The sequence below is a fragment of the Gekko japonicus genome, unplaced genomic scaffold (genome assembly GCF_001447785.1).
Source record: "Gekko japonicus isolate JY-2015 unplaced genomic scaffold, Gekko_japonicus_V1.1 scaffold748, whole genome shotgun sequence".
In the NCBI taxonomy this organism is placed as follows: Eukaryota; Metazoa; Chordata; class Lepidosauria; order Squamata; family Gekkonidae; genus Gekko; species Gekko japonicus.
In genome coordinates this window covers 376,812-387,595 of record NW_015164206.1, presented here as the reverse complement: position 1 = coordinate 387,595, position 10,784 = coordinate 376,812, and the positions used below count along the sequence as shown (strand labels likewise).

The 10,784-nt window shown below is 43.8% G+C and overlaps 1 protein-coding gene across 1 annotated transcript in view; it reads left to right on the top strand.

Annotated features, from left to right (window-relative positions):
* LOC107108024 (aldose reductase-like) overlaps window positions 1–8,467 on the top strand; it is a 32,785-nt gene extending 24,318 nt beyond the window's left edge. The window contains exons 6-10 of the mRNA XM_015408407.1: window positions 1,247–1,353; window positions 4,730–4,811; window positions 4,957–5,040; window positions 5,677–5,759; window positions 7,733–8,467. Of these exons, the coding sequence (XP_015263893.1) occupies window positions 1,247–1,353; window positions 4,730–4,811; window positions 4,957–5,040; window positions 5,677–5,759; window positions 7,733–7,775 (399 nt within the window). The 3' untranslated portion in view covers window positions 7,776–8,467. The remainder of the gene's footprint in view (window positions 1–1,246; window positions 1,354–4,729; window positions 4,812–4,956; window positions 5,041–5,676; window positions 5,760–7,732) is intronic.
* Window positions 8,468–10,784: the final 2,317 nt, after the last annotated feature.

The window sequence follows — 10,784 nt, the reverse complement described above, 5'->3', positions numbered from 1 at the left end:
TCAGGGTAAACTGGTGACTAATATTTAAAACACGAATGTGGGGAGTTCTGGGAAGATTCCCTCTCAGCAGAGCCCCACAGCGCGGCCTAGAAATAAACTTCAGGAACTGTGTAACTCTATCCAGTACTGTTCAGCCTCCCTGCTTGCATGTTACCAAGACAAGCTAGAATCTGACTGAAGGCCAGAGAATGACAGTAGCTTCTTTTCAGTGTGTTGAAGGAGAAAAGAAAAGAGGGTATTATCGCCCTTAGGGCATGGATATCCCTCTAGTAACTGGATGTCACCACAAGAGATGGCAATGAGGCAAACTGCATGTTTTGTGTGTTGGTCAGAGTCTGTGGTCTTCTACATAAGAGTCTTCAGATTATTTTCATGGTTCATTTCGAGCGGCCATTGAGACGGGCATGTTTCCTGTCAGCGTACAGTGAAACATTTGGTGCCTATTTCTGAGGAGATATAGAACCCTTGGGGGGGGGGGGTTATAAGTAACATGGCCCTGTTTAGATGGGTAGCCATGTTAGTCTGTCTGGAGCAGTAGAGAAGTGTAAGAGTCCAGTAGCACCTTTAAAGACTAACAAAAAAATTTTTGAGTGGGGAATGAGCTTTCGAAAGTCACTGCTCACTTCTTCAGATACCTGTATCTTTTCTGTGGCCCCGTTTAAGCACTGTGTAAAATTTTGATTCCACTGCCATCTGGTGGTAAAGAGCAATACCTCATAGCGCATGTCTGGATGCATCTACAAATACGGTTTATTTATATATTTATATATATAAACGCCCGAGATCCATTTAGAAGCTTAGCATATTCAAGCCTGAACATTGATTGAGATCAGCATCCTATTTGAATGTTGTATTCTTTATGACTTGTTGTGAAGCACTTCATGAATACAGAGAGCTTTTGTACTAGTCTAATCTCTCCTGAGGAAGATCCATTATTGAAACGTTGTTATATAATCCGGAGACGACATTGATTATGTATCTATGCACAACAATTTTCTTATGATTTATTAATGTACTGCTTTAGATTATAATACATAGGAAGTGTTTTCTTTGCAAGTCTTTGTTGTTGTTGTTGTTCAGTCGCACAGTCGAGTCCGACTCTTCGCGACCCCGTGGACCAGATCCCACCAGGGATTGCAAGTCTTAGTGACTGCTTGATTTGTGGGTCAGACTCTCATGACTGTTGTCTTTATACTTATTTTATGGCTGTCTGCCTGAACGCCCGTCTTGCTGCTTGTCCTTACAGATCGAGTGCCACCCGTATCTCACCCAGGAAAAGCTTGTCAATTTCTGCCAGTCCAAAGGGATTTCCGTCACAGCGTACAGCCCCCTCGGCTCTCCTGACAGGCCATGGTGAGAATATTTGGAGGTTTCGTCTTTTTAACACTTGGCAAAATATACAATGAGGTCGGGACTCCCCAGTTATGATTTGTTCCTCTTTGCCCATCCCGACTGAGTAAGTCAACAGGTGATAAAAACAAGCATAGGGGACGCTTACCTGTGTCTAGCACTGCTGTGTATGTAAAAGTGCATGTTTAAGAAGAGAATAGTAAGTCTAGCGGCGAGTTAGACTCTGGCTCTTCCGGAGAGGACTCTCTATCTGAAAAGGGGGCAGCTGCTCCAAAAAGTCCTTATAAGCTACGGGGAAAAAAGAAGTAAAGGCTGGAGGACTCTGAATGGTGCCTTGGAAGATGATGAAAAGGGATGATCAGGAATATGGTTGAAAGACACAAAATGTCAAAGATTATTTCACTTCCCCACACTGAAATGGAGCTTATCCTTAAAACATTCCAAACACAAAATAGAGGTCTCATCTCGGCCCTTTATAGATTTCTTCTTCAAGACTCAAGCATGAAAACTCTATCATACCAAAATGCATGGAATTTGGATTGTAATAATGCATTAAAAGACGAACATTGGCTCAAAATATGGTCAACTAAAGGTGGCGCCCCAAGATCGTTCCCTGTGGAATTACATAAATTCAAACTTTTATCTCGTTGGTACCTCACTCCGGTTCGCTTATCCCACATGTCAGCTAATCATTCCAAGTTATGCTGGAAAGGCTGTGGTCAAGAAGGTACGTATGCACACTGTCGGTTGCACTGTGTGGAAGTCAAAAAATTCTGGTCCTCAGTTACAAAACTTATCAAACGCATGATAGATGTTGAAGTGCCCCTCAAACTTGAATCTTTACTTCTAGGTCTCTGGCCACAACACATTGATCACCACCGTCACAAAAGTACATTAGAAATTATGCTATACGCTGCAAGGCTTTCGATTGCGTCACACTGGAAGGACCCCAATCCTCCCACGACACAAGTCTGGTTTAGGAAACTATGGGATCAATTCTTAATGGAAAGCATAACGGATAAACAAAATTGCAATGCCAGAAATCCCTCGGCATCTAACTTTACCGCGAAATGGTTCCCAGTATTATCTTTTTTGGAGTCAGAGGAGTTTATTTCTTCCCATTGGAAGAATTATATCAAATGGATTTAATTTTTATTGAGTGCCTTTTTGTCTATTTTGAATGCTTTTATATTACTTACATAAATTTATCGTCAATCACTTTATATTTATGCTCTGTTTAATTTATACACTCATTTGTGACTTGTTAGCTATAGATTACTACTCTTTCCTCCCATATCTCATAAGCCTTGTTTGGAGGTCTTTTACTGTAACCGTTGTTTATCACGTCACCAATGGCCAGTTGTACTAGGTTTCAATATCATACTAAGTTTGGTGATAACAAAGCTATGTTTCAAGTTAAATTGTTTCACAGAAATCTCTATCTCAGGGGTACAGTAGGATAACCCCCATTATGTGTTAGTAAGCATGTTATTCCAATTGTTGTTATTGTTACCTCATTGTTTCACTTAATAAAAACTGTTATTGGAAAAAAATATTATCCCAGATAATTATAAGAAACCAGATGTTTACATGATTATACGTGTTATAACAATGGCTAGGATTTTATTTGTGAAATATTGGAAAAAAGAAGTAGCCCCTTCTAAAGAAGAAATAACCCATAAACAACTGGAAACAGCAGAAATGGACAAACTCACTATACATTTACAAGAAAAAATGAATTTTTTTTAGAAGAACTGGCAGAGATTTTATAAATGATTGGAAGGGTATATTGGAAAAATATCAAAATAAGTATTTGAGACTGCTCGACATATGTAGATAAACCGGTTTAGGTGCATATGATAATGATTCATTTTACAAAAAAAAGAAAGAAGCCAATGTTGGATCATGCCAATGGCCCATCCAGTCCAACAGTCTGTCTCACAGTGGCCAAAAACCCAGGTGCCATCAGGAGGTCCACCAGCGGGGCCAGAACTCTAGAAGCCCTCCCACTGTTGCCCCACAAGCACCAAGAATACAGGGCACCACTGCCCCAGGCACAGTGTTCCATCTATACATTATGAGTAATGCCGATGATGGACCTCTGCTCCATATGTTTATCCACTCCCTTCTTGAAGCTGTCTGTGCTTGTAGCTGCCACCACTTCCTGCAGCAGTGAATTCCACTCTTTGGGTGAAGAAGTTTGTGTAGTTGCGATGGGGGGGGGGAGTGTTAAATCAGTCTGAGTGATGTGAATTGATGCAAAATAGGATAAGAGTTCTGTACTTTGAATATCTGTATCCCAGAAGGAATATACCAGAGGGAAGGGAAGAAGCTGAGTTCTTATACCTGGCTTTTCTCTACCTTAAGCATACAAGTTGCCTTCCCTTCCTCTACCCCCAGCAGGCACCTTGTGAAGTAGGGAATCTGATCACCATAGTGATTTTATACATTCCTTAATCTTGCTAGGTGTTTAGGAAGCTGAGAACAGGGAATGGGGTGCCACCTTCTGTACTTTGAATATCTGTATCCCAGAAGGAATATACCAGAGGGAAGGGAAGAAGCTGAGTTCTTATACCTGGCTTTTCTCTACCTTAAGCATACAAGTTGCCTTCCCTTCCTCTATCCCCAGCAGGCATCTTGTGAAGTAGGGAATCTGATCACCGTAGTGATTTTATACATTCCTTAATCTTGTTAAGCCTATAGGTGTTTAGAAAGCTGAGAACAGGGAATGGGGTGCTACTATTGATTGGCTGCCAAGGTTGGTTTGTGGCCAACCATAAAACAGCTGTTGTGGGAGCTGGGACCAGTCACAAGACGTTGGGACTTCTCAAACCAAGCGTCATCTTATGCCAGATTGTAGGGTTGCCAGCCTTCAGGTGTGGCCTGGAGATCTCCCAGAATTACAACTGATCTCTGGACTACAGAGATCAGTAACACTGGAGAAAATAGCTGCTTTGGAGGGGGACTCTATGGCATTATACCCCACTGAGATCCCTCATCTCCCCAAACTCTGCCTTCCTCAAGAACCGGTTCCAAGTCTCCAGGAATTTCCCAACCTGGAGGTGGCAACGCTGTGCCAAAGGGAGCTGTTTCCACAAAGGCACTTTCTGAAGATACAGCAGTGACAGGGAACTGCCACTCCAGTGAGGTGGTGGAAAGCCAAGACTGGCTCTCTGATTTAGGGAAGAGATGCTTTCAGGAAGAAGGAAGTGGGCCGGAGGAAATATATCAGCAGGCCCCATGATACCCACAAACACCATGCTGGGGAACACTGTCTTATTCCAATACTTACTTCTGTACCTAATAAATACAAGGCTCCCTTTCTTCCAACCCCTGTCAGGCTTCCTATTTTTAATTAACTGTTGGCTTTTTTTGGCAGGGCCAAGCCAGAGGATCCATCTCTCCTGGATGATCCCAAGATCAAGGAGATTGCGGCTAAGCACAATAAAACTGCAGCTCAGGTGTGTTTCTTTGAAGTGTGTCTGTGGACGCAAGTGAGGGAGACATCCATTTTGTCCTCTGGACATCCTGTATATTTTTCTTGACAGCACTTTTTTTTTAGAAAGCAGGAAGACTAACTCTGTTTTGGTCGCGTTTGGTTATTAGGTCCTGATCCGATTCCATATCCAAAGAAACGTGATCGTGATTCCCAAATCTGTCACCCCGGCTCGAATTGAGGAAAACTTTAAGGTAAGAATGGAAGTAACATCCTCCCGTGACTGGAACAGCTTGGACTCCAGATGTATGTCTGTATTTTGACATCTCAGTGGGATTGTGTTTGTCATCTTGATGAGCAAGGTTAGTTCTTAATTGAGTAGAATAGTAAATATCTTTTCACCTGTGCAGGACTGTTTGTCCACATTCTCCTGAATTGCTTTGCCAGCATGGGAAGGATTTTGTGAAAACACAGAGAGGGGAAAGTTAACAGTCCCTTTTTTTCAAATATTAACACACACACACACATCCCAATCTTTCGAACATACTTTGGAACCTGCACTATGCTTTCAGGGAGCATAAGAGAAAAATGCAGTAAACAAATCGGGAGGGGCCGCGGCTCAGCAGGAGAGCCTCTGCTTGGCATGCAGAAGGTCTCAGGCTCAATCCCCCCTGGCATCTCCAGCACAAACGATCTGGTAGGAGGTGATGTGAAAGGCCTGTCATAAACCATGGAGGGCAGGTGCCGATCTGAGTAGAAAACGCTGACCCTGATGGACCAGTGGTTTGACTTCATGTCACCTTCATGTATATGTTCAGGTTTGCCTCCACAAGTCTTAATGAACCATCATGGAGTACTTGGAATTGATTAGAAATTGTTTTTCCGGCCAGGTGTTTGACTTTGAGTTGTCCAAGCAGGAGATGGAGACCATCCTGAGCTTCAACCGGAACTGGAGAGTGTGTGCCCTGAGCACGTAAGTAGCCGCGCTCGAAAAGCTTTTGGGAGGGGCAACACTTCAGAGGTTACGTTCTGAGCTGACTTAGAATTGGGCTACAGTGTCTGGTCAGTTAATGGGTTAATTGACGAAATACCTTTTTGATCACGAGAAGTTGGATAACATTTTTTAAAAAAAAATGCAGATAGATCAAGATGGGTAGCCATGTCTGTCTGTCCGTAGCAGCAGAAAAGAGCAAGAGTCCAGTAGCACCTTAGAGACGAACAGAATTCGAGGCAGGGTCTGAGCTTTCGTGAGGCACCGCTCCCTTCTTCAGGATGAAACTCTAGCTGTATCTTGTGGTGGCTTTCAGGTTTTGTACTCATTAATAACCCTAACCTGAATAGCCCAGACTAGCCTGATCTTATCAGATCTTGGAAGCTAAGCAGGGTCAGCCCCGGTCAGGTTTTGGAAGGGAGACCACCAAGGAGTACCGGGCCCACTACAGGGACGCACAGGGTGGCAAGCTCCACCTTTGAGCATCTCTTGCCTTGAAAACTCCACGGGGTTGCCGTGTCAGCGGTGACTTGACAGCAAAAAAAGAAACTCATCTTCGGTAAGACCAGAAAGCCGCTACGGAGATTGGTAGTGCATAGTGAGTGGCTATCAGGGCTCTTTTTGGGCAGGAACACACAGGAACGAAGTTCCGGCTGGCTCCCGAGTTGGCCACGCCCAGCAGGAACTCATTAGCATAATAGGCCACACCCAACAGCAGAAACTCATTCGGATTGGCTACATTAGGGGTGTGTGGCCTAACAGTCAAAGGAGTTCCTGCTACAAAAAAAAAGGCCCTGGGTTTTGACAACAAACAAGGTAAACAGAATAAGAAGCAAAAGGTGGGTGTGGCTGGATGTCCACACTTCTGGTAACATGGGGGTGTGGCCTAATGTGCTAATGAGCGGTGCTGTCAGGCTGTGGCCTAATGTGCTAATGGGTTTTGCTGTTGGGTGTGGCCTATTATGCTAATGAGTTCCTGCTGGGCTTTTTCTACAAAAAGCCGAGTGGCTTTATAAAAATGCTAAGGACTTTTATGCTGGGTTCTGAAAGCCCGCCCTATCCTTCATCAGGCCTGCACATCTGGTGACTCACCAGGCTGAATGTAGCTCAGCAGCCAGTGTTTCCCCAGGGTTGTGACACAAGCCCCCGGCCTTTGCCAGGAGAAAAAGGCAACCAAAGCCAGAAGTTCATTGTGCCTCTGACGAACCAACACTCTTGGCCCACAAGCTGCGTTGGGCTTGATTGGTTTGCAGGCCTGCGCTAGTGATATTGCCGAGAAATACCAGAATACTATGTTTGGAGATGCTGCTGATATGCAAACCACTTTCTTTTTCTTTTGCATTAAAAAAAATAGTGAAGTGCTGTATGTGTTTGCTTTTTGTTGTCAGACTCCTGCAGCAATCAGTTCCCAACAGCTTTCATTCAAAGAAGTAAAGTTTATTGAGAATTTGAGAGGATGCAGATATCTTAACCATTCTGTGTTAGAACAGAAAAAAGCACACGCAGCAAACAGTCATGCATCATTCAAGGAAACCCCCGATGGCCCAGGGCCAATCAGGGATCAGGTAGAAGCCTGCCAAAGTAATGGGCTACTTTTCCCAAGAGAAATGCTACACCAGGTACTGAAGGTCATGCAGAGATAATAGAAACATAGAAGACACAACAGAAATGAAACTAAACATTCCAGAGTCACCCCTACTCCCATGGCAACCAGGGCTTGAGAGAGGCCTAGCTGACAGTCTAGCCAAATTAAATACGTTCAGAGGTGATTTGCCATTGCTTGCCTCTGTGTGGTGACCCTGGGCTTCCTGGTCTCCCATCCAAGTTCTAACAAGGGCCGACCCTGCTTGGCTCCCGAGATCGGGCTAGCCCTGTTATCCAAGTCAGGGAAGCATAATATTTTAGCAGACGTAAAGATTTGATTCAAGCTTCTGATTGACTGTCTCTTTCCTTAGGTGTGCCAGTCACAAAGAGTATCCTTTCAAAGCTGAATATTAAAACCCCGTTCTCCTGGAAGCCACAGGGAGAAAGACGTCTACTTTAACCATCTCAGCTTGTTCATCTGTGCTCTTTCATCCGCATCTAGAAAACCTTCACTTTTCCAACGTGGGTTCAAAATATTCTGAGCAACAGAATTTGGGGGTCATGAATCGTGTCGTCCTCCTTGTTAAGCAGAAACATCTTTGCCAGAATTAGCGGCCAGACTATTCTGGAGGTGAACAGTAACTTTCTAAGTTCTCTGTCATCACTTCTTCTGACTATACCTGACAAAGAGGCATCTTTGTCTCTGGCAGGAATCAAAGTTCAGTGTCTTTCCGTTAAAATGACTGGGTCATTTCTACTGCCGTTTTGCTAATGGAAGAGGGAGCATCTTCCCCATTTCTGTTCCTCACTGCAGCCACCCAGCCCAGAAGGTTTTGTGTTCACAAAGATCCTCTGTTCCCAACAGTGTCTTTTCACATGTCACAGGAGGAGGGAGGGGAAAAGATTCATATCTGTCGTCAGAGTGGTCGTAAGACAAAACTCAGTGTTCCTAGACTCTACATTCAAATTGGGAGTTTTTGTAGTTACAAGTATGCAGTTTGTGTTCAAGTAGCTCATGGTTTGATCTTCCCAAAGATTTTGAATTGTATTTTTCAGTCATTGTTGTTTCCAATAAAACCTGTCTAGTTGGCATATTGTTTGTTTGTAGCACCGCAGCTACGTTATTCCATAAATCTTTGTCTAACCAATAATTCCACTTTTGATGTATATTCAAATTCAGGAAGTTTACTTTGCTCATAGCATCTCTCTAGAAAGGGTTAATGTAAAACTTGTGTTAACCAAATTGTTAATCAGTTCAGGTTTCTTCGATGCCAAATGGTAAGGCAGATTCAGTAAATTTTCCTATAAATCATGGATAGTTAGATGTAAAGGTAAAGGTTCCCTTGCTCAAAAGCCAGTCGAGTCTGACTCTAGGGTTGCGGTGCTCATCTCCATTTCAAAGCCGAAGAGCCAGCGCTGTCCGAAGACGTTTCCGTGGTCATGTGGCCGGCATGACTAAACACCAAGGCGCGCGGAACGCTGTTACCTTCCCACCGAAGTGGTACCTATTTATCTACTTGCAATTTCTTGCTTTCGAACTGCTAGGTTGGCAGGAGCTGGAACTAGAGACGGGAGCTCACTCCGTCGTGCGGCACACTCGGGTCTTGAACTGCTAAACTACCGACCTTCCACAGCCTGCAGTTCAGCGTCTTAACCACTTGAGCCAACGCAGCTCCTTAGTTAGATTTAAACTTAGGCTATTCAAATCATGATAAAAAAAGACATGCCAATTTAAATCAGGTATTTCCAAAAGAGTGTTTATGTATGGTGCTTGTTTCTAACTACTGAAACACTAATTTAATTAGGGACTGTGAAAGTCAGACAATGAAGGAAGCTGACAGGAAGAAAGTTGATTCATTTGAAATGTGGTGTAGGAGGAGACTTTACAAATACCTTGTTCTGACATACAGTGGGTTCACTTTGGTCCCATTATGAAAAGACAAGAGACACTGGAAAATCTACTGCGGAAATTTTTACATAACGTGCAGTTTTAAAAACGTCACTGCAGGGGATTTCACTACTGCAGAGATGGTCTCATACACACCTTCATTCACTCACCTTAATGTCTGAAAAGGGCTAAAATTGTGGAGATTTTTCTAAAGCCAGAGCACTGCCCCAGAGCCTCTTTCTAGATCCCGTTGTATTGCTTTCACAACGGGCTTTACTGCTAGTTGTTAATATAAAGGCTATTCTGTTTCTGCTTTGCTCTCAACCTATTTAAAGGATTTTGAGAGCAGAGAGCTGTTTGATCAACCATTGGTTGTCATGCTTTAAGCTAGATGGCTTCCATTGTTGCTTTTTATTCTCAGCATACTATGGCTACAGCCTGGTACTACACCTGGGCCCACTCCAATCAGCAGAACATCCTATGTAGGATACAGACAAAAGTGCTAGAGACTTCCCACATCTTCATAATATTTGTTCTCTTTAGGGCCTAAAGGGGGGATTTTTAAACGGCCGTTTAAACATGGAAGAGGTAGTCATGAGAAGAATCTGAAGTGGGGCACAGCTGGGACTTTGGAGCACTATGTCAGACTCCTCCTTGCATCATAATAAGCACACTTTTGAAGAAAAGGTAACTTTATTAGAGCTGAAGGTGCATAACAGGATCACTGTTCAGAATGAGGGTTAAACGCAGCATCAAAGCATGTAAACATTCAAACTACTACGGGCCAATTGCAGGGGTTCCCGCGCGCGCCTTTGGCCTGAGAACTAATGGTTCCAAGTCTCTCATGTTATCTCCTTCTCACGGTGTTCAGTGAGAACTTCCCGACACTAACAAGCCTTTGCCTCCACCTGTGGCCTTGAGCGAGATAATTGTTTCAGCGAGATACATAGACATGCGCATCTACGATTCTACATTGGAAGGGGCAAGCGCACACACACATATACAGAACGAAAACAAAACATTGGCAGCTTGCTGACACAATTACTTTGAGGAAGGGGAGTGGATCAGCTGCTAGGTCTTTTTCTAGCCAGAAATGTTCATATTCTAAAAAGAAAGTTGTGTTAGAGGGAGCATCACAAGTCAATAAGTCTGTTTAGTTTGGTTTTTTTTATAAACTTTTAAGCGGAAGATCTTACTCACTGAGCCTACCTTGGCTATACCTGCTGCAGACACCGGATCCGAGACAGAGAGAGCCTGCTCCCCAAGATGAGACCCCGTTCCTCTCTTCAATCCACTCGCAGCTCTGTCTGTCTCTGTCTGCTCCAAAACTGCCAATGGCTGATTCTCTGCACTTGCCACCTTCTGCTCAAGAGTGACACCGTCTTCACACATAGACGTCACTTCCGGGTTACGTCAGCAAATGTCTCGGACCCGGAGCTACTCCCCCCCACCCCCCGCCTCATAGCAATGACTGCCACTATATAGATGGAAACACACAACACAGTTTTCCATGTTAGAGTAGCTCAGGGGAGAGT